This window comes from Gossypium arboreum, chromosome 3 (genome assembly GCF_025698485.1).
Source record: "Gossypium arboreum isolate Shixiya-1 chromosome 3, ASM2569848v2, whole genome shotgun sequence".
NCBI classification, from domain to species: domain Eukaryota; kingdom Viridiplantae; phylum Streptophyta; class Magnoliopsida; order Malvales; family Malvaceae; genus Gossypium; species Gossypium arboreum.
The window spans coordinates 5553278-5577137 of NC_069072.1; the positions used below are offsets into that span (position 1 = coordinate 5553278).

At 32.5% G+C, this 23860-nt stretch overlaps 3 protein-coding genes across 5 annotated transcripts; all 3 read left to right on the forward strand.

The window, feature by feature from the left end:
- Positions 1 to 7360: 7360 nt before the first annotated feature.
- LOC108475458 (transcription factor SRM1) lies at positions 7361 to 12584 on the forward strand. Of its 3 annotated transcripts, none has more exons than XM_053025451.1 (3): positions 7361 to 7472; positions 8763 to 9490; positions 11711 to 12584. In XM_053025451.1, the coding sequence occupies exons 2-3, from the start codon at positions 9105 to 9107 to the stop codon at positions 12195 to 12197; spliced, it is 873 nt and encodes a 290-aa protein (XP_052881411.1). In that variant the 5' UTR covers positions 7361 to 7472; positions 8763 to 9104; the 3' UTR covers positions 12198 to 12584. The 3 variants fall into 3 exon arrangements, with proteins under 3 accessions (XP_052881411.1, XP_017632913.1, XP_017632914.1); XM_017777424.2 differs by lacking the exon at positions 7361 to 7472 and having other exon boundaries at positions 8704 to 9015; positions 9088 to 9490; XM_017777425.2 differs by lacking the exon at positions 7361 to 7472 and having other exon boundaries at positions 8704 to 9015; positions 9097 to 9490.
- A 1427-nt stretch (positions 12585 to 14011) lies between these two features.
- On the forward strand, positions 14012 to 16953 carry LOC108475456 (uncharacterized). The gene is made up of 6 exons (XM_053025452.1): positions 14012 to 14444; positions 14593 to 14879; positions 14955 to 15221; positions 15356 to 15403; positions 15991 to 16020; positions 16140 to 16953. The coding sequence occupies exons 2-6, from the start codon at positions 14658 to 14660 to the stop codon at positions 16719 to 16721; spliced, it is 1149 nt and encodes a 382-aa protein (XP_052881412.1). The 5' UTR covers positions 14012 to 14444; positions 14593 to 14657; the 3' UTR covers positions 16722 to 16953.
- Positions 16954 to 17307: 354 nt separating this feature from the next.
- LOC108475459 (putative GEM-like protein 8) lies at positions 17308 to 18709 on the forward strand. Its single transcript, XM_017777426.2, has 3 exons — positions 17308 to 17761; positions 17860 to 17940; positions 18046 to 18709. The coding sequence occupies exons 1-3, from the start codon at positions 17623 to 17625 to the stop codon at positions 18513 to 18515; spliced, it is 690 nt and encodes a 229-aa protein (XP_017632915.1). The 5' UTR covers positions 17308 to 17622; the 3' UTR covers positions 18516 to 18709.
- The last annotated feature ends 5151 nt before the right edge of the window (positions 18710 to 23860 follow it).

Sequence of the window (23860 nt, forward strand, 5' to 3'; positions counted from 1 at the left end):
TTAGTTATACTGAATTTGCTCCACTTAAAAATCCCCAAAAATATTTAGTGATGGGACAAGATGGAATCAAAATAAAATATTAAAAGTTAAAATAAATAGTAATAGTTGCTAAAATAATTTCAAAATACATACACATTAAACCTACGAAAATAAAATAGGTTGCTCTTTCATGTCCCAAAAGTTACCCATAAGTTATTCTATATAAAATGTTTTAGCAATTTCTTTTTGGTATATAAAATATATTAATATACAAATTCAACTCATCAAATAAAGTAATAAATTTTCGTATATAAATTATTGAGTCATATTTGAATGATAAGTGCACTCTGGACAGATGAAATCATTTTAATACACAATGAGGTAATATTATGATATTTATAATTTAAATTTCGTTTTTATGTTTAATTTTGACAATGACTTTTCAGGTAAAAATTATTTGATAAATTTATTAGTATTCATAATAAACTTGAATTATCACTGATTTCGTATATCATTGTTAATCAAGCAATTTTTTTAATTTAGAAAAATATTTTACTGTATGATTTTGTTTCCTTTGATTATTTGAAAAAGCACATGTACAAATAAATAGTATAATGTATCAAGTGTAATTATATTATTACAAATGCATAAATATATATTTTTGGTATTAATTATTTCTTCTTTTGTGAGATATTATCTAGTTACTAATGGCAAATCAATTTATTTTAATTTTAAAATAAAATGAAAGTAGAATATGAAAAAAAATCAATGTTTTATAGGTTTATGTCGGATGGATAACTTTGCGTGTATATACGTAAGTTATTTGTGTCATTAAAAAGGTTTAGCCCGAATGGGCAACCTAACACAAATGTATATGATTAGCTCGGACGAGCATTAGATGTGATTAGTACCAGTGTATTCAAGTTTTTTTTTTTTACGATTTTTCATCGAGTAACTTACGAGATATGAAATGTGGAAATTGAACACTGTGTAATGTGCTAAATGATCAAAGATAGCAAAGTGGAGGGTTTAGTGATAAATCAAGTATACACAATTGATTGAGTTGAGATCAAATCAAATTTAGATTATATGAAATGTTATGCTTATACTTGATATGTTACATGGTTGAATTTGAATCAAACTTACCTTGTTGTGATTATGTTTTGATGTATTAGGTAAATTTGTTTATACACATTAATTTAACCTATGTACTTGTTATATGAGGTAAGTTAACCGTTTATATACATATGAGCTTACTAAGCATTTCGTAATGCTTACCCCATTGTTTTTCTTTCCCTATTGACTTTGACTTGTGGAACGTGTCAATTAGATCCTCGAAGAGCTCACACTATCCATCTTCTGATTCGATAAACTTTTGATCGCTTGAACTCAATTATATGTGGCATGTACTTAGGAGTGTCAAGTTGTTTGTAATGTTAAGAATGTTTCAAGACATAGTTGATTATGAACACTTATGGTAATGTTAATTTACTCATGTTCATAGCTATGGATATATGGATGGACAATTATAATGAGTTAAGTATATATGAACCAACTTATTGTATGGAATGGATAAGTGATATGAAATGGTATAAATAGGTGGAATGGATTGTATTTATTCATGTATCTTTGTCATGAATTGGTGCCAAATGTGGCATATAGGTTTTGTAGATTGATTAGATGATTATATATTATGTTTTGATATGGAATTGGTATGTTTTGAACATGTTTAAATGATGTCAAATGCATTCTTATGACCTATTTGGATGATTGGTTTGGTGCAAGTACAAAATGGCCAAATTTTACCAAAAACAAGTTCTTCGTCTCGACGTTGATCTTCCCTTGTCGCAACGTCGACCAATAGTATGTGACATCTCGACATCAAATAGTTCGATGTCGTGATGTGACATACTGTTTGACGACATCATAACGTAGAGAAAATCTCGTCACAACGTTTGCCATGTACTTTTTAGACTTTGCAATTTGGTCATTGTTTAATCTTAGGTAACTTTAAAGCTTACGTAAGTTCGTATTAAGCTCAGGAAAGGTTTTAAATTTGCTCTGAATGATTTATATAATATAAGTTAGTGATTTTTGACTCAAATTATTTGTTATAGGTTTGTAATTGTTTCGTTTTATACTGTATCATTTTGTAGCTCAGTCCTGACGACCGGGACAAGCTAGGGGTGTTATAGCATTCATGAACATACTGTTTTTTCTTTGACAGGGTACTAACTTGTACAACATCGTTTTCATGAAATGTTGGAGACGTTGCAGTTAACAATGAACGCGGTGCAGATTACCTTGAAAACATACCCTTCGAGCAGTGGACTCAATTGTATAGTGGAGGTCTATGATACATGCACATGAGAACTAACCTAATGGAATGCATAAATTTCATCTAAAAGGGACGCGCCATTTGTCGATAAACTCAGTGGTCAAAGAGACATATTTTCGATTGACAACCTTATTTCCAAAGCAAGCGGAAAAATATGTCAGACAGATTTAAAGCAGTCACATTTGGTACGAGGATGTGATAAAAGAAATTAGAGAAAATGCAAAAGAGCAAACTCTATGTTTGTAGTGTGTCACTCGTGCCCAAACCTAGCATTTTGGGTTATAGAGTTCAATAGACCTGACCAAGGTATTATCGAGGGAGCATACCATGTATACTTAAGACAATGGACCTGCGGTTGTGAGAGATTTCAAGCACTTTGTTTTCCATGCACACATGCAATTGCTGCATGTGCCTCGGCATGACTGGATTGCATGAACTATGTTGACGAAATGTACAAACTAGAACGCATGTATAACGTATGGAAATCTGAATTCCTATCGATCCCAGATGAAAGAATGTGGTCGCTTGTATTGGGAGCTTCATTCGAAATGGTACTAAACATTTTGTTGCATTGCAAGCCAAAAGGCCGATCAAATTCTACTCGAATATGTGGCAATATGGATATTTGGAAGAAGACAGACCAACCGAGGCTATGTAGTTATTGTAGGAACTCAGGGCATACGAGGCCAACATGTTTCACACTTGGGGGAAACATTGAGGACAGGACCTCATTAACACATTTATTCATTCTTTTCATAGACAATTTGTTCATTTTTTCATTGCTTCTCATTTATTTTTTTGTAAATTGTAAATATTGATTATTATTTATGTAAAATTCATAAAGATATAAATAACTTTTCCATTTCTTCGTAGGTAAAAAAAAAGTATATATTATTGATATTAAAATACATTATTTTTTTGAAAAAATTGTATACAATGCAAATTAAAAGTTAACAATGTAAATGATTATTTACATGAAAAATATTTTAATTTCCAAAATCATCAATGTTGTCGGGTTAAATGTGTGCCACAACCCAATAGGTGTTGATTGTGAAACAGATTTCTTCATACAAGTTAGGGTTTCGGCTCCTCATCTTTTTCGTCTTCGTCTTCACTTCAAGCTACTTCATCTTTATCTCATTCCTCCGTGGTGTCGCATAACTTGGTTGTGGATAATATGTTGGAATTGTCGGAAGTGGTGGATAAGTTGATGTTGTTATAGACATTAGCATGTAATATGGTATTGGGGACGTAAGTGGCGGATAAGTTAGTGTTGTCGATATTAGCATGAAATATGGTGTTGGAGACGGAGTTGGTCCAAAAAACATACTTGCATAAGATGTTGAAACAGGGTACAATGGCGCATAGTGTGGTGCTTGTGTAAAAATAACGGGGTTAGTGAAAGTATCGAAATAATATGAACCATACTGATCAGGAGGTGGTGCAGCTCTTGGTGGCTCGTGTTGGGTTGGAGTTGATGATGACTCCATCGAGGCATGCACTCCCAACTTAGGATTTTTTGGGGTTGTTTTGGCCTCATAGTACGATATTGCCTAGTCCTTGCCTTTTTGGACAAAAGATATGACTTGCCATGATGTCTGAACCATGACATGTAATCCGGAGAGGTCGCCAATTCCGGAACGAGAAATGGTTCGCGACTAGGTAAAAAATTGTACCTATGCTCCCAAATGTTGATAAATTACCTGTGGAATTTGGGCCAATCTTCATTGAGTTTCCTCTGCAAATCAACCTTGTGCAGTGGTCTGATGTCTTGGGGTGATGACAAAATAATTTGCATAAACTTGAACTGCCGCATCACTCGATTGGATTTGTGCATCTTCACCGTCGCGTAAACTATCAATGACATCTTTACGTGTCAGATATTGGGATTGGCCAAAAATTTGGTCGAGATATATGCTCGAATTCTCATATTGGTGTATGACATCCATTCAAACTATAGTACAAAATAATAAATTTTATTATCTACATGATATTAAATTCCAAATCCTTAGATATATAATTGAAAATTTTAAAAACTAACCTCATCTTCCGATTGTTGATTTAACAGTAACTAGATATCTTTGAGCTCATCCGATAGTCCTTACATGACACGAGTGATTGTTCCACCTATTCAAATAATAAATTATTTTAAAAAATATTACGATAATAATATTATCAAATGAATTTTACCTTATTACAAGTGGGAGGGGAGTCAACTCGATGACATAAAAATGCTAGTTGGTACCATGCCCAATATTGCAGAAGGAGTATGCAACCATCGATTTTAATTTATTGTGGTTGTGTCGCTTGACACATCTCTCAGTATAGTGTGGCCAACACGGCTGATCTCCAATTGAGTCGGCCCGCTTCTTTCAAGTCAATGAGTTGTAGTAGCCACCTTAGATGTATTAGATTTCGAGATTTATCGGGCATTAGAACACCACTGATTAACCTTAGGGTGAATGCTAGGGCGTGTTGTTCTCTTTCAAAGGCACTTGAGGTGTCGTCGAGATAATCGAAATTATCTTCTAACCATTTCATCTCTATCTAGCTATAGAAAAATTTGTTCAACGCCTTGCCTAATAGTTACCTGCAAATGCTGCTTCGACCGCGAATGATGATTGATCCCATGACAACTGCCCCATCCATTGGTAAATCGAGTTGTACAGCTAAATCCTCGAGTGTGATTGTACATCCTCGAATGTGTGGGTCTCTATCTTTCCACTAATGCGTTGATAAGTGTGAGATCCAATCTACACCCACTAGCATACGAGACACGTGCAAGAATTTTGACTTTTGCAAGTATGGTTCAATTAGACGCGGTGCCCTCGATGATAGATTGTGTATGTACGTCTCCACAATTCGATATTCGGCCTAGATATAAAAAAATTAAAAATTAGTAATGTTAACAACTTAATAATGAATTTAATTAAAATTAAAAAATAAAAATATTTTCTTAATATTTGCAATTGGATGTAGAAAATGTGATTGTCACGAAACAAATAAGAGTATTTATCATTATAAAAAGAAATTAAAATGGATAAAATACCAAATAGATTATTAAAACAAGAAGAATTTTAGAGAAATTTAATAAAAATCAAGAACTAATAACTTGAGAGAATTGAATTTGAATACTAAATGGAGAAAATTGGTAAATAAGTAGAAAATGTGTCATAATTTCTCTAAAATCAAACTATTCCCTAAAATATTCCAGAAATCGGCCCAAAATCAAAATTAATTTTTAAAATCAGCATTTATGTCAAAATCGGCACTTCTTATTGAAAATTTAATCCTGTTGTTTGATATTATCAAATATAATTTTAGTCACGAGACATTTGGCTGAAGGAGTTATGGGACTTTATGTATTAGCAACAAATCTCTACTGGCCGCTACTTTACTGTTGAAAGTTGAAGTAAAAGAAGCAGCTGATGAGTCCCACTTTTATTCATTTAAAAGCAAAGAGAAAAGTAAAAAAATAAAATAAAAATTTCGTTACAAAATATTATAGTATTGTGATTTAACGAACGCAATTTATTTTATAATAATTATATTATTTATATATTTAATAATAACTAATGTTAAATTAAAATTTAATTATTAAGTTTTAAAATTGATAACGGTACATTAGAGCTGAAAGCGATAATTACTGTTTAATAATAACTTAAAATTATTCATATTTTATATTATAAAATATTTATAAATTATAATCTATACATTTATTATCAAAATATTAACAATATATTTTCAACAAATTATTATTAATATTATTTATGTTGAAATTAATTATTAAATAATATTGTAAAATTAAATAATTTTATCAAAACAACAAATAAAATTAATTATTTAAATAATTTATTATAAATATGCATGCTTAATAATATAAAAATTATAACAATTGATATGAATATTTTAATGTTAAATATTTTGAATATTAAAATTATAAATATTATTATAATAATATTTAATTGGATTCAAGTTAATTTTTATTTAAAATTTATGTTTCTTGTAAGAGAGTTTTTTTATTCCTTTTAAATAGTCTTATACTTTTTAAAAGTCAAAGACAATTTAAAAAAAAATTATTTTTGCCGATTTTGTTTTAGCTCAATTGATATGGCATTGTTGTCAATGTAGGAGGACATTAATTTGAATGCATTGAAACACATTATCCTCTTATTTATGAGTTGTGAATGAATTATATTTTGTAAAAAAGGCAGATATAATATAAATTATTTTTAATTAATTAAGTTTTTCAGTGAAACAAATACAAAATATACTTTCATATATTTTATTGTAAATAATTTTTACAAAACAAACGCACTCTAAATTTAATTTTGACCAATATTTTAAAAAAATCAAAGTATGATAAAATATGATATCATAAAATTAATATAAATATTATAAATATAAAATATGTAAACACTTATACAGTATCAATTGTTAATATTAAAATTTATACAAGTATATAATGTTTTACAAAATTAAAACATATAAAAGTTAATGTAATTTTTTTAATTTTCATAAATAGTACAGTTCAATCATTGCCTAAATAGCTATATTTCATAAACAGAACAACAAATAGAAAATGAATTATAAATAGGTAAATCACAACAGTCACTTAATATTGAAGTAGTTAATAAAATAATTATCTAAATTTCATTTTAGTCACTCAACTTTTAAAAAATAACAAAACAGTTAAAAAAAAAGCAGATAAAAGAAAATAGGTTAATATGCTATAAGTCCTTGTACTATTAATAAAATTAGAAGTTAATTTTGTACTTTTATTTTTAGAATTTTAATTTCTCTACTTTTTATATTTCAAAATTCAGGTTTAATTATTAACTTTGTTAATTTTTTTAATTTCAACACATAAAACAAGGGGACTAAATTATAAATATATGAAGAGTATAGGATATTGTAGCAAAATTTAACCAATTATATATTCTTCATCGATAATTAAGGAAAAAATTTTCTTTCCTCTTTGAAAAATTTTCCCTCTTCTTTTCTTTCTTTCTGTGTATGTATGTATATATATACACACATTATTATCTTGTCAGCAATTCATGGGAAAACGCAGATTCTCGAGTGAGCAACTTGAAAGAGGGTTTCGGCGCTTTTCAAACCCAACTGTCTTATTTGAAAGAAATTAGCTGTTGAAGTGAGTATCAAAATGACCCATCCTGCAACTTGTGAATTTTTCAGGAACCCATCGACATCATTCTTTTTTTTTTCTTTTTGCCTTTTTCAGTTTTTTCCTTTTCCTTATCTGTTTCTTTCTTTTTTTCAATTAATACCAATTTGTTATTATTAGGCTCTAATTTCACTCTTCATAATAAGTAAACTTGAACTATATCACAGAGATTTTCCTTTAAAAGAAAAAAACAAAAACGCAAGATTTTGATATTTTTTTCGTTGTTTGATTCGATGCTGTTTGCATAATTAGGAAAAAAAGATAATAAAAGTTTTTATCTGAGCGTCGGTTAAATTGTCAGAAATGGTGATAGTGTCACTGCCAGTCCCATAGTAGTAAATGCTCTTTCATTCTATGGCGTTTTCTGCAGTTATTCTATTTTGTTTTTGAATAATGACTTAGCGAGACAGCTAGTAATCTGAGGTGATTTTTCTTTTTTAATTCTCGCCCAAGGAACTGAAGATTCAGTAATTGAAAAATGGAGAATTAAAATATTAGAAATCAGATATTTTTATATGAAGAAGCCTTGATTTCTGGGTTTTAACTTTTTTTTTTATTAGGATGGTTGTTTGCTAATCATGGCAACCATCCAAATTCCTTTTGTTTATTGTTTTTAAGTTTTATTTTTCTTAATTCACATAAAATACTGATTTTTTTTCTCTCTCTCTCTTTTTTTAAAGGATTGCAAATGTTTAAGTTTTGAATCACAGAATGTATTTCTTATGGACCTATGAATCAATTGCCCTAAATCCCAAATTGTTAACACAAACTTTAAAAACCGTTGTCAATGAAACTTCTAAAACACTGAAACTTAAAGTACCCTCCTCAATGCAAATTGTAGTTTTGAGCTTTTTATTCATTTCTTTTTTGTTCTATTGTGAACAAAAAAGAATATCATTTAGATTTGCTGTAAATTTAACATAAGAACCCTAGTTAACATTAAAAACAACATTTGCTGTAATTGAAAAGAGTGAGGTTGTAGCAAGATAACTTTTATGTGGGGCTGTGCTGTTAAAACTGTTGTTATCAAGTAGAATTTTTGTTCAAATTAGGCATTGCAACTTGAATTACTTTCTGGAGTTTTCTTTATTCGTTTTTTGCATTGTCCCTTTCATAAATTTCATAATCAAAAACATCTTACTGTTGAATTCACTGTTTGTTAATTTCTATTCGTTAATGATTCAAAATGCTATTTTATTAGCTTTAGGATATTTCTGATGTCTAACTAAATTTTTATGCCTTTTCATTCATCAATAGGTCAGCAATTCACTAGAGTCCAATTTTTTGAACCGTGGAGCTAATCATTATTGAATTCTTCATATACTCCACTGGAGCTTTCTGAATTTTATCGGACTTCATCTCTGGTTTTGCTTGCTTGGCCTTTTCTGGGTCTACTTTCTCTCTTTTGCACGGCATCTCTGCTTCTCCATAATTTAAGTATTCCATTAGATCTATTGTTAGAGAAAGCACACTTTTGAAATTACCTCGGAAGTATTCTTGAAAATTCATGGTATGGATTACAAACTATCTTAATTTGGAAGTTTAGCGGAATTCATTTCTATCTTACTGTTATTCTGGATAGTGGATTCAGACAAGCCTATGACTGTGGAGGAAGCAGTCAACAGCTCCGAGTGGAGCAGGGAGCAAGATAAGGCATTTGAGAATGCCCTTGCAACTTATCCAGAGGACTCTTTGGATCGGTGGGAGAAAATTGCAGCTGATGTACCTGGGAAAAATTTGAAAGAGATTAAAGAACACTATGAGCTTCTAGAGGATGATGTTAACCGGATTGTATCTGGTTGTGTGCCTCTCCCACCGTATAATTCTTTTGAGGGTTCAACTGGCCATGCCGGTGATGAAGGAACTGGTAAGAAGGGAAGCGGCCATTTAAGTCATTGTAACAATGATTCAAATCACGGGAGTAAGAACTCAAGGTCGGATCAGGAACGTCGTAAGGGGATTGCTTGGACAGAGGATGAACACAGGTGAGTTAGTTGTTGTTTAAATTTCTTTTTACTTTCTGTTTTCATTTGGATTGACTATGCAACTTTAAAAGTATCTTGATTAAGTTTTATTTTGCACCGTCTAACTTTAATACATAGTGTTCTTTTCGCTCTTGATATTTAATAATTGCTTTCATTTGTTAAGGTTTGATTATCTTGGAATCTTCTATCCTGTTCATGTTTAGAATCTTTGATTTTTATTTGACAAAAGGGTTGCCAAAGTTACTTTTCACCCATAAAAAGTCCCTCTGATGATTATTGTTAATTAGTTGTTAGGAAGCTCGGATCTTCTACATAGCTTTCTTATTCAACGTTATAATGCTGTGCTTTACTGTGAAGATCCTGATGTCTGTGGAAGGCCAATAGAATGATATATCCTGAAATGATGTGAAATAACTGAAGGGAAAAGGGAATTTCAGTGTTACCATTGTAAGAGAGATCTTGTCGGTGGTTGCTGGTTGTTCATTTTCTTTTTTCCTGAAAAATCATACCCTAAAAGAGAACAACTATACTATCTTTAAATGCCACCTGGATGATCTCATGGCCTTTATCTGTGGATTAACTTTAGCCTTCTTAGTTGACTAACGAGGGTGACACCACTGTATAAGAAAAAAGTTTGTGAAAATAATACTAACCTATGCCTGGTTCTATTTATAGCAGTTCAACCTGAGCAAAGTTCACAGATGCTCCCTAAAGTTTTACCCTTTTACCATTTTGCTAAGTGAAATTCTATTAATCTCAACTGAGTTCTTCACCATAAGTGATTCGTCCAAATAAATGACAAAATATTATAGCTGCTTGAAGAGCCACTTATAAAAATTCTGTCAACTTTTGTTTTCCATTTCTTTTCTTTTCTTCTCTTTGTTGTTTTTTGGTTTTATTAGAGTGGGAAATCTACGAATGATGAACATCATTAAAGAAAAGAAAAAGAAAAAATGAGAAGGAAAAAATCTTCATCGATTTTTTAAAATGGCATGGTTGCTTAAATAGTAATTATGCTGTCATTTCCTCATTTATTTGAACAAAATTTATTAAGGTGTCCATATCATATATAATTTAGAAGGTTTTGTGAGCTAAGTGAAGAATGTGTAAATGTAGTGACCATCCATGCAGGTTTTCCAAACTACCCTAATACTTGAACTAGTTGCCCACTTTTATCATTGAACTTGTGCATGAATGGTCACCATCTATAATGTAAATAAGGTGCATTCTATCTAAATTAAGAAGGAAATGGAACGAAACATCATAGTCATGTTTTTATGCAAATTTTATCAGAAGGTTTATATTTTGTAGTGGCTTGCCGATGCACTCTTGTTGGGGTGTATTTGGTCATGTTATAAAACCAGTGACAAAATGGTGAAGGTCAACCATCAAAGGTTAACTGCCCCAAACTGGAGGCAAATGTGCGAAAGCTATAGAACATATTGTCATGGCTTGGAACCCTAAAAGAAAATCATAGAGACTAGAAATAATTGTTGAATTTGAGCTATAAAAACGAGTTGTTTGGTTGAATTTTCTATTCCTTGATAAAGACTTTCCTTGCTAGTCATCTGATTAATTCCCATTTCCAAAGTTAACTGTAACTTGCTGATATAGAGTCTGGGGGTTGATAATTCTATTAGTGGCGTCTATGAAGTAGTTTGTGTAATTTAACATTTGCGATACGTTACACCTGTAAGTGTTTACAACAATGATGATTTCATTTGACTATTCGGATGTGAAGTAGATTCTCTGTCTATGCTTAAGGCTTAAGCTTTATCTTAAACTTCCTTTTAACTTAGTGTTGATGAATTTTGTATGCACTAAAAATATATCTTGGTGTGTCAAAGTTTGTGCATGGTGATCATTGACATATACAGTATATTGAATTATATAAAGAACCATCATTGCACAAGAATTTACCGTACTTAAGTAATTAAATATTGGAAAAGGCACATGACTAAAAGAGCTAAGGGCGTTGTTAACTTTTCTTTTTTTTTTTTCTTTCTTTTCTTTAATGTTTTGTATCCTTTCTCTTGATGAATTAGCATCGCTTAATTTGATAGTCAGAGAGCGTATTCTTTAGCTTTATTTGGTCTATAATACCTTCTCCTAGTCCTGAGGAAATGTCCATAACCCGGAATCTATAGTTTGTTTTAGGCCTGTCATATTATGTTTTCAAAGGTATGTTTAGTCACTCTATATTCTTATCTTGAAAAACAGGTTATTTCTTCTTGGTTTGGAAAAATACGGGAAAGGTGACTGGCGAAGCATATCTAGGAACTTCGTGGTCACAAGAACGCCAACACAAGTGGCAAGTCATGCTCAAAAATATTTCATTCGATTGAACTCCATGAACAAAGACAGGAGGCGATCTAGCATCCATGATATTACCAGTGTTGGCAATGGAGACATAGCATCCCAAGGACCAATAACTGGTCAATCAAATGGTGCTGCAGCTGGAGGTTCCTCTGCAAAATCAGCCAAACAGACCTCTCAACATCCCGCTTCACCGCCTGGCGTTGACATGTATGGTGCTCTAACTATAGGGCAACCAATAGGAGGTCCCCTTGTCTCTGCAGTTGGAAGGCCAGTGAATCTTCCTGCCTCAGCACATATGGGTTATGGAGTCACAGTTCCTGGTGCACCGATGAACATGGGTCCTGCAACATACCCAATGCCACATTCAACTGCTCATAGTCATAGGTAATATACAGTTTAGGTGCCAAATATAAGGACAGAAGACTACTTGTGCAGATATTGGGTTACAGGGTTTTCAATTTTAGCCTGAATAAGATATGCATATTTGCAAGCACAAGATGTGTCTGTTATTTGTTTAATCTCTAAATAAGCCATAGCAAGAGAATTTTACATGTATCTATGTAGGCAACTATGGAATAGGCTAATGTTAAATGTGACAGATTTATGGGTAGGACAGCATTTTGAAAACTTTCTTTTTCTTCCCTTCCCCTTTTTAGCATTAGAACTAGTCAATGCTTAGAAATTGTATGGCAAAAGCTGTAAAATAACCTTTTACATATTTTGCTATTAAGAGCAGCTTATAATATATATACTCCTGTATCTAATGATTTAAGAACATGTCTGGTCAATGGGCTTTTTCTGTTACGAGTTGCTTGGCAGGTGGTCTATTATATGATTTGAAGACTAATTCAAGGTAAAATAAACTGCTATTTGTTCTCAATAATGGTTGGTTTCCATCAGGTATATGTGGTGCTTGTTGTCACAGGCGCACATTTCAAAGGACAGATCGGGTTTTGCTATCCATAATTCATTTTCACACAATAGGTATATTCTTCCTAAACTTAATTAAACAACTTCTGCTAATGATTTTTGCGTAAAATATGGTCTCAGGCTGAAATACCATAATGAACTTCTAAAATTATAGAGATTTCACTAATGTTATTTTACCAACTTTTCTTTTTGCCGTCCTATTAACAACTTTATTGAATTCATGTAAAGACCGAGAATCTAGACTCCTAATGTCACCATGCCATGTGGGGAATGTTCCTGATGTGGCCATGATATGGCAGTTTTACATCATGCTATGCAGGGAATTTTTGGTTGAGAAGTAGACAAAACCAGCCCTTCATTCCCTTCATTCTTGTGTTGCTTTTTTATTTCTGGTTTGTGATATTGGGTTTGGGCATTGAAAAAAGCAGAGCTGCGAAATATATCAACTGTCAGGATTGCAAAATTAAAGAATGTTTAAAAATAATGCATTCCACATAAGCATATACAATTTGGCTTGGTTTGGTTGCTTCTTTTGTTTGACCATCGGGAGCCCATAGTTCACACCCTTTCAAAACTGGGTTTCTTTATGGAAACCCCACTTTATCACCCCTTTCATCACATTTAGAAATTCCCGAGATTTTAAACATCCTTTCATTGACAGAGGAATATAAAAGGGAAAGAACATGAAGATTTTAGCTATAAATCTTGGCTTTAAAGGGATTAACAGTGAAAAAGAGAAGGGAGGGCAAACAAGATAGTATGGATAAATCCTGGAGCATGTGAAGTACATAATAAATTTGGAAAATTTTCAGCTGTTTACAAATCCATCACTTGTCATTGTACTTATTTTCAGAGCCTACGAAGTTTATAAATCATTATTATCATCAAAAGTAATGTGAAAATAATATGAAATACCAACATTTATAATTTCTTTAAACAAAGAAATCCAACTTTAAAGAATACCCAATAACTTTGGAGAGTCCTACAACTTAGAGCTCTTTAAAATGTCCTTTGTTAAAAAAAGAAAAATGCTGTTGAGCATGACAGTTGATCTCACATGGTCATGGATGACATTCTTTAAATAACTCCTCAGCATCATGACTGTGAAAGTCACTCTCACTGCATTATCACAGATATAAATATACAAAGGACAGCATTTTGCAGATAAGAGGAAGGGATTAAAAATCATGAGATTCGAAACACAGATTTATTAGATGTCACTTTTTAAAAGTAATTACATGAACCGATTACACTCAACTTCCAATCCGCATTATAGTGCAAGTGCAAGTTGCATGTTATCCTATCTTTAAGTATACAGTTTGTGTTGGTTGATGTGAATCTCTCCTTGCCTTTCTTTCTTTATATCTTAGTAGTAAAGGAGTGGCAGACATCAGAAAGTTTCAATGCACAATCATTTTAGAGTCGGTAAAAGGGAAAAAAGTTAGGCCTGTCTTTTAGACCTGCGTCCAGTCTGACCCAAAAATGGGCCTAAAATTTTGTGCAAGCTGAGGTTTATCGCCACACCAGTTTTCTCAGCGCGAGTTGTCTCTATTGACTCGCTTAAGGAATTACTCACTTCAGTTTACAGCTCGAGTTTTCTCCAATGGCTTCATTTTATTTAATCAAATCCTCAGTCACCACAATAGATTCCTTCATTTCTTTCGCTGTAACTTTCGGAAGGCCGCCCTTCTCCTCTAATTTACTAGTTGAGTACTACTGAAATTTCTTTGAATTTGCATATTTTCTTTAATTATTTGTTTCGTTTTGGTAGTTCTTTCTATTTCAGAAAAAAAAGATCTTTTTTTTTTTTCAATAGACTCAGAAATTTCATATGATTTTTGTTAAATTTTCAGTATATTGGTCCCCAAGCAACAATTGTGGTTTCCATTTTCCAAACGGAACCCAGAGTGGACCTTCAATGTCGAGTGGAAGGAAGAAAAACAAGGAATTGGCTTCCGATAACTCTCCGGAAGAAAAACGGCGCCGGCATCAGGGAACCTCTGATACCGATGTAGCATCGACTTCCAAGAAACATCCAAAACCGAAAATAAAATATAAGCTGAAAGAGCTTATCGATGAGAAACCTGTGGAGACAATCGTGAAAGTTCTCAAGGATCGAATTGACAGAAAGATGAAGAACGTCAGTCTCCTAATTGAGCTTTTGCATTTTTTTTTCATGCGTTGTTTTTTAACTCGTTGTCTTGGTAAAATGAAGGACAAGATGGCAGGCATGGAATCTGTTATATTGGTAGTTCGAACGATGATGGCCAATAATGCTTCTCATCTATTACCAGAAGTTCTCGGCAGTCTCAAGCAAATCAAAAAGCAATGGCCAGTCCGATCTGATATCCAAACCGAAAAGCAAAACCTCCAGCTAATCAAGAAAAGCTACAAGGACAAAGTTTTAACAGAGGAAGAAGCGAAGAATGAATTGTTTGCTGTAGGAATGAAAATTGAAGGTCTAGATGAACAACGGCTAAAGGTATGTTAACGTTAATATTAAAATCCTCTTAACAAATTTTATTAAAGTTTGATTTCATTCCGCGCTATTCTAATTTCTAGTTTAATTATCTTCTAAATTTTCAATCCTAACTTTCGATCTTTGGTTTTTTTCAGGACTTAACCAATACAGACAACCTTAACGCAATCTTCTCCGGAAGTATGGTATGTGTACATTTTCGTAGTGTCTTCCTCTTGCACTGGACAAAAAGTCTTTTTCATCAATCTTACTCAGATTTAGCATTGTCAAAACCAAATTGGACTTGCCAGTTGAAGTGGGAACTGATGGTCCGATCGGTGGTGTATAATCGGAAATAGAGTAAAGAGCTATGTACATGTAAAAAACCTGAAATTGAAATAAAGAGAAGTGATGATTCAACCGGCTATGGATTTTTTTATTTCTATTTAATTATTGTTGAAGTGGTTGAGCTGAGAACCAGTCTGGTTCTTAGAACATTGCTCAGATTCAATCGTCTGTATCAGCTATGTTCACTTTTTGCACAAGGCTTTCTATGTATTAGGAATACTTTTGAAGGATTGTACATCATACCTGTGTTTGAATACGTATCAAACATGGGACTTAGATTTTCATTACGTTTAGACTAGAAACCCTAATATGATCAGACCATATCTCTCGTGCCTCTCCGTTTTCTGCAGTGCATCAGATCTCAATGTGTCGAGTGTTTCTTCAACTTGCCCATGTTTAAATCTCTCCATCTTGATGATTTGTTTATCCTTCTCTTTAATTTCAGGAGTTCAGCGTGGAGACTCTGAAAACAAAGGTACCACACACATGCACACACACACACATACACACACATCTATCCATCCATCATCTGTTTGTAATATATTTAATGATTAATAGGAAATTATAACACGTTTTCTACATTTGTTGTTTCAGTTTTTTTCAGCATTTCCATGGTTAAGAGAAAGTACTGAAATTAATAGTCATGTTATTCCTGTTGATCAAGACCACAGAAATTTACCGACTAGGGAGACGTTACTGTCTAATTTTAGTACTGAAACCAATGGTCTTGTTAGTCCTGTTGATCAAGGCAACGGAGGTTTTGTGAGTTTCGAGGTGTTGCGGTCTAATTTATGCAACTTGATAAGTCAACTTTATGATGAAAACAACAAAGAAGTGGGTATTTCAGATTACGATGGGTTACAACTAGCATTGAAGGACACTGGCTGGGGGAGACCTCCGGATTACCTTGAACCTGTTGCAACCCGGATTGAAAAGGCTCGTGGGGAACCTACTGCTGATATTCATAAGGTTAGTCTACTTCTGGTTTGTGCCGCGGTAAAGGAGATGGAAGAGTTGACACTTGAGTATAGCAAGTGGGACATGTTGAAGAAGTGGGCAGCGACCCTCAACGTGGCTAAGAAAAGTGGTTTTATAGTGGAATTTGCTGATAATCTGTTGCTGACGAAACTATTTGCCTATTTTGCTTTTTTCCCAACACATGTTGAATGGGACTGACAAATAAGAAAAAAGTTCACAGGAAATCAGAATGTTTCAGCTCTTTTGGTTGTGAGTGGAAGGGTATGTTTCTGTTACAATTACCGTCGGAGATGAACTCTATGATTCCGGTGTTTGAATTATTGACGTATTTTGTGCTGGTGTTATTTTTTTTTATCAGGGTTGTAATGGTGATACATATTTGTGTATTTTAATTTCTTTGGTGTTTGATAGCTGATTTCACTTTTACCAATGAGTTTTCATTTTTGGTATATATGGTAAGTTGGCATCAAAATGATCTTTCAAATATTGGTTCGTTTTAAACTTCTCTCTAAAGTTTGAGCCACTTAATCTAAGATTTTATGTCATAAGTAAGAGCAATAAAATACATTATATTACTAATTTTATCATTTTAAATAATTTTATTGGTTATATACTCAAACGAAGTGGTGTAAGATGGTTATATATACTCAAATTAAATTAGTTTGCTTTCAGGTGGCTTTTGACAGTTTCTAAATAGTTTGACTCCCTTTATAGTTATGTCTTTCCTCTAGGTGTTTTCTATTTACCCGTATTCGAATGTATGCTGAATATGCGTGTATTCGACATTCATATTAGGGATTGGACTATTGACCATGTTGGACTTGGAGAACTTCATCAAGAAGGATTTTGAACCTTACACAAAATCCTTTTCTTAAAAGAAACCAAATCTTCTTATAATCCTTTTTCTTTTAAATTCTAACTTTTGGAAGTGATGAGCTATTGGTGACTCATGCAGCAAAAAGCTAGATTCAACTTCCACATCTACATCCCCTTTAAATACACACCATTTCCCAAAAACAATATTCATCACAACCTGAAGAAACATTCAACAGATCGTTGGCACTGAATTCCATTTCATTCATCAAAAGAAAGAAAGAAAATGAACAATCAGATGCTTAAACAAGTTACTGGAGTGCCAATCAAAGCAGCAGCATATGGAGTTGAAAGAAGAACATCAAGGCAATACTTACCTGATGCTGCAGGCCAATACCACATTTCATCACAAGGGGCTACAAAAAGTAGGTCTCCTTTTCAATATTTACTAATGGTGGATATGGGAATTTCATGGTAATTAAAGATGTTTCGTTTTCTAATGGGAAACTGTTTGTAACTGCAGGCAAAGGGAACTTTGTACTCGAAAGAATGAACTTGATAGGGAAGAAAGCTGGTACCTTCGCCCACGGTGTCCGAGAGCATGGTATGAAACACTATTATGCTATCAGCTATTAATTAATGTCTTTTAAGATTAAAGTGAAATGAAAGCTAAAGTTTACTTCTTCTTTTTTTATTATTGAAACTGCAGTGAGATTGGGGCCAAAGATTAGTGAAACAGTGAAGGGAAAGCTGAGGTTAGGGGCAAGGATTCTTCAAGTAGGAGGGTTGGAGAATGTTTTCAAGCAGTTGTTTAGTTTCAGAGAAGGAGAGAAGCTGTTAAAGGCTTGCCAATGTTATTTATCAACAACAGCAGGCCCTATTGCAGGCCTACTTTTCATCTCATCTGAAAAGGTTGCCTTTTGCAGTGAGAGATCAATCAAAATCCCTTGTCCAAATGGAGAATATGTGAGAGTCCATTACAAGGCTGTGGTTCCAGTTGAGAAAATAAAGGGCGTGAACCGGAGTGAGAATATGAAGAAACCATGTCAAAAGTACATGGAAATTGTGACAGTGGATGGTTTCGATATCTGGTTGATGGGGTTCTTGAATTATCAGAAAGCTTTCAAATGTCTGCAGCAGGCAATCTCACAGAGACTGGATGATGTAGACACTTTCTAGGTGGCTTAAGAGATTGTTTTGTCGATGAAATGTGGAAGAGTAATCAGTAAATCACTGTTACAAATGTAAAAAAAGGTTTTTGTAGATTGAATATGCGATCCTTAATTAAGGATCAAAATCAAAATCTATTTTATGTTGATTTTTACTTTCTTTTTACTGGGATTCTTTATATCTGGCGCGAATATGTTCTCAAACATGTCTGACTTATACTAGAATTGTCCATTGTAGCCTGAATAAGATGAGCTTATTTGAAACCACAAATTGTGTGTAATGTGTTTAATCTCTAAATAAGCCACAGGGAGAGGACTTACATGCATTTATGTAGGCAAATGTGGAATAGGCAAGTCAAATCTGGCAGATTTTTGAGTAGGACAGCATTCTGGCAACTATTTTTGCTTCCCTTCTCTATTGCAACCATTAGCACAAGAACAAATATGTCTATTTCAAGGTGCTTTTTCTGTTATGGCTTGCTTGGCATAGGGTCAAGTATATGATGTTTCATGATTAATTCAAGGTAGATTTCTGTTGGGATTTGTACTGTTTTTCACAGGTGGGTGGGTTTGAGATATTAGACTCGCAAACGCCTCTTCTATTTGTTTTTTTTTTTATTACTTTGTTTCCATGAAAATTTCTCATACAACTAATTGTATTATAGTATGAGATATTGGAGAAACTGCAGGCATCACCTAAATGCAACCCAAGGATAAACATCTATGTCATTTTAACAATGGTTAACTTGCATCAGGTAAAAGTAGTGCTTGTGAGCAGAGGCAAACAACTTCCGTTAGGGATGGTAATGAAAGGGTATGTACGGAACAAGCATTTACTAAACATATTTAAGCAATTTCTGCTAATGACTTTTGCATAAAATTTGTTCTCAGACTGAAATACGATAATGAAGTTTTAAAGTTCCGGAGATTATACTATTGTCATCTTACCAACTTTTCATTTTTTGTGTTGCAAGCACCTTTGAAAGCCAGGCAACCCCTTTGCTGCCCTATTAACTGTAATAGCAGACTTTCAATGATGTCGGGAATAGTAGTTCGAGACCACTAAATTCGATAAATAAGCTCGTAAATTTATTTATTTAATAATTATGAGTCAAATGTGATTTTTGAGAGATTTTTAAATTAGTAATTTGTATTTTATAAAGATTTATTAAGTTAAGAAATTGAAGAAAATAGGTATCGAGATCTCGATTTTATAAATCAAGCCGTAAATATTTTTATAAATATTTACAGAGTATCAATAATGTAGTATTAAAATTTTGTCAAAAAATTTTAACGTTTAGGTGGTTAATTAAATAAAAAGAACTAAATTGAAAAAGATGTAAAAGTTGCTAAAATGATTAAATAACTCAATTGTCAAATGAGGAAAGAGCTAAAGTGCAAATAAACCTAAAGGAGATATTTTGGGGGTAATAGCAGAGAAAAATGAGGAAATGGGTGAAATAAGGGAAAAATTGGAAAATTGCCAAAATTAACTAAACAAAAATGGGACCAAATGGGAATATTTAGAATTCTCTTCAATTCTCTTCATTTTCATCAGCTGAAAAACAGCCATGGAAGAGTGTTCAAGCTGGTTTTCATACTCTAAATTCATGTAAATTTAATTCTTGCTTTCTCCTTGAAATTTCTATGTTTTTGGACTTTTACAATTGGGTCAAACTTACTATTTCATTAGTTTTCGATTCCATGGCTAATTTTTAAAATTTTTATGGATGAGTGCTGGAAGAATATGATGAATAAACATAGAATTGAAGCTTTAATTTTGATATATGATAATTTTATCAAGTAAAATTGATGGAAATTAATTTTAGGACCTAATTTGTGAAAGAGTTTGGAAATAGGGTCTAGTACTAAAGTTCTAATTTTCAAGGGGTGATGAAGTAGTTCAAAATGATCTAATAAAATATTAATTGAGAAAAATTAGCTCAATTGAGGGGTTAATTGAGCAATGACTGAATTGTATGAACTGTGAAATTTGAGACAAAATGGAAATCAATGTTTTACACTAAAACTGTTTTGGACAGCAGCAGTAGTCTAACTTTGAAAAATCATCAAAAATTATAGAAATCGAATTAGAGGATGAATAAAATATTAAATTGAAGCTTATTGAGTCTAGTTTCTTATAGAAGAAACAATGTAAGCAATTAAGTTGTAAATCATGAGATATAATAAATTTTGTTAGACAATGTCAAAATAATTTCGAGTTCCCCTGTTTTGATTTGGGAAAATCATTAAAATTGTACAAAAATAATTATGGGTTATAATTTATATGATTAAAATTATTAATGAGTCTATTTTCAAAAGAAATAAATGAGAATATCATCCAAATTCCGTATGAGGAGATAATTAATTTTTAGTAAAGAAAGGTCGAAGCTGTCAAACAGCAGAATAAGGGTAATTTTGAAGAATAAACTGTATTTATTGGCTAATCTATAAATTCTGAAAATTTTATGGTAAGAATATATATGAGTCTAGTTTCAGGGAAAATTAGCGGATCTTAATTTGGAGTTCCGTAGCTCCAAATAAAAATAATTTAGTGTCTATGACACTGGTGGACAGGTTGAATATTCACATAAGTAATTAGTGAAAATTATGGATAATGTTACTTACAAGTGTGTTACTTATACCAAGGATGTGGATGGAGAGGAGGAGGAGGAAAAATATATGAATGGCTTGTGTATAAATTGATCACATGCCCGATTATAAACAATAAACGTTGAATTAGTAATGATATAATGTTTTATTTCATATGTTCATTATTAAATTGTAAATATTGAAAATGTATGAAAACTGAACTAAATGTTCAAATTGAGTGGAATGCAGGGTTGAGTACTTTTATTCAGTGGCTAAGATGAATTGACGGAAAAGACCATGGTTGGACCATGGCAACATGTGATATGTGATTTCCGTATAAGATCATAGCTGGACTATGGCATCGGAGAGATGTGATTATGTGCTTCCGTATAAGATCATTCTAGGATATGGCATCGATGTGATATATGCTACTGTATAAGACCATATCTGGGATATGACATCAGTAAGATATGTGATTACGTGTAAAACCATAGTTGGGCTATGGTATCAATATGTGATATGTGATTACGTGTAAGACCATAGTTGGGCTATGGCATCGATATGTGAATATGTGTGAGACCATAACTGGGCTATGGTATCATTATGTGAAGATGTGTAAGACCATAGTTGAACTATGGCATCGAGAAAACGAAGTACTCAATTCTGTAAGACGTTCACTAATTTGACAAAGTTTGGTAAGTGTTACATAGAACTATGTGATATAAGGAAGTACGAGTTAATATGACATGAGTATAGAACTTGGTTGATGAATGAATTCATTTGTGATTATATAATTGTTTATCTTGAGTGTACTGTCCATGTGTATTGATATTTCAAATGATTTAATGAATAAAGTTCGGACATGGAATAAACTGAACACGAGACAAATAATTATGAAATTAAACTTGAAATTCATGAAAATGACGGTTATTAATATATGGAGACATGAGACATTGATATATGAATATGGAATATGTTTGATAAATGTGCTTATTCATAATTATAGAATTTATGTATCTCATGTGTATTATTTGTATAAAGATGATATTTCAAATACTTTGGTTATTAAAACTCAAATATGAAATAGTATGAAATCAAGATAAGTTGTTGTAAAATATATTTAAATTACAGAGATATGGCTGATATATGTTATATGATTACATAACGTGAAATTGTGTATATGTATATATGAGAAATTTAATGAGAATTGAGCCCATACATGTTTCTTGTTATTTATATGAAATGTATGATTGACAAGGGTGATGAGGTTATGTGTTAGGGCTCGTGAACAATATGATTGCATTTTTTTTATGTTTATATTGAAATTTAAATGAGTGATTTTTCGGAAGCTCAATAGTTGGGAAGCTCGGCGAAGATCACTCACACTATCCATCGGCCTATTTTAGTAAGTATGGTAAATGAATTATGATTATAATTGCATGTATATATTAACTGATAAGTCAATGTTGGCTTATGAATAATATAACTGTAACTAGCCATTGGTATGGCTTGTATTTAGTAAGTTTGAGATACAAATTATTATGATTTTATCATGATTGATATGGCTACGAAATGAACAAATGATGATAATTATAAGGCTTGGTTGAATACCTTAAATTGATTCATAAATGTATTAAAATGTTGGTGAAGATAAATGATTAAATGGGTGAGAAATATGGCTTGGAAAATAGCCTAAGTGTTAGCCACACGGGCTGAGACACGGTCGTGTGTCTCAATCGTGCGAGGGACAGGGCTTGGAGACACGGGCGTGTGGCCCGGCAGTGTGGTTCGATTTGCATGCTGACGTCATAAACAGAAAGTTACACGTCCTGAGGACACGGGCGTGTCAAAGACACACGGGCGTGTGACCCTGGTTCTTGGAAAAATTTCCCAAGTTTTCCCGAATCTTCTCAGAGCTCTCAGTTTAGTCCCAAATTAATCCCTATGTATGTTTTGGGCTTTGTAGACCCAATTAAGGGACGACATGCATGTGTTTGGAAAGTTTGAATTAAAAGAAATTTTATGGCCAGATATTTACATGTATGTGTATGTTTAGGTCCGGTAATGCTGTAACACCCCTACCCGTATCCATTGCCGGAATAGGTACGAGGCATTACCGGAGTTTACTGAACATTTTTAGATAATTCTGAGTCATTTATTATTCATATTTTAAAAATAATCATAACGTCTCTTTATTGGGCCCTCGAAGCCCCAAACATACATTAAAAACCAACCGGAATTAAATCGGGATCATTAAAATTTCGCAAAATCTTAAATTTTATTTTCATATAAGTATTTACCATTTCAATGCTTCTTATAATTAAACATGTTACCATTCAATCAATTGTTTGACCTTTGTCTAAGCGTCAAGCCACATCATTGTTAGTATACTTGCACATATTTCATATAAATTCAACATTGATATACTTATTTTCTCGACATGTCACACTTGAGTTTAATAATTGTCTTTACTTACATAATTTCCTTGTATCAACATATCAAAGATAATCATATATGTACATGTCATGAAACATATCATTCTCTTACCGTTTCTTCATAAGCATATATCATTCATTTCATTATATCAATATTTCATGCTCCATCATTTTCATATATTTTATGTATGTTTATTCCGGTAATAGCTTATATCAAACTTAACATAAATTATATTCCATGTACTTATACTTATTTCGTTTATCTATCTTCATAATTATTTCATATAACCATTCGTCATCTGATACATATTACCTGAATATCAATTGT

Excerpts from the sequence above, each read along its gene's own strand:
- LOC108475456 (XM_053025452.1), top strand. The coding sequence starts at position 14,658 with ATGTCGAGTGGAAGGAAGAAAAACAAGGAATTGGCTTCCGATAACTCT. Across the intron at positions 14,880-14,954 it reads TTGACAGAAAGATGAAGAAC|GACAAGATGGCAGGCATGGA; the intron begins GTCAGTCTCCTA and ends GGTAAAATGAAG. Across the intron at positions 16,021-16,139 it reads TGGAGACTCTGAAAACAAAG|TTTTTTTCAGCATTTCCATG; the intron begins GTACCACACACA and ends TTGTTGTTTCAG.
- LOC108475459 (XM_017777426.2), top strand. The coding sequence starts at position 17,623 with ATGAACAATCAGATGCTTAAACAAGTTACTGGAGTGCCAATCAAAGCA. Across the intron at positions 17,762-17,859 it reads ATCACAAGGGGCTACAAAAA|GCAAAGGGAACTTTGTACTC; the intron begins GTAGGTCTCCTT and ends TTGTAACTGCAG. Across the intron at positions 17,941-18,045 it reads CCACGGTGTCCGAGAGCATG|TGAGATTGGGGCCAAAGATT; the intron begins GTATGAAACACT and ends TTGAAACTGCAG.
- LOC108475458 (XM_053025451.1), top strand. The coding sequence starts at position 9,105 with ATGACTGTGGAGGAAGCAGTCAACAGCTCCGAGTGGAGCAGGGAGCAA. Across the intron at positions 9,491-11,710 it reads TGGACAGAGGATGAACACAG|GTTATTTCTTCTTGGTTTGG; the intron begins GTGAGTTAGTTG and ends CTTGAAAAACAG.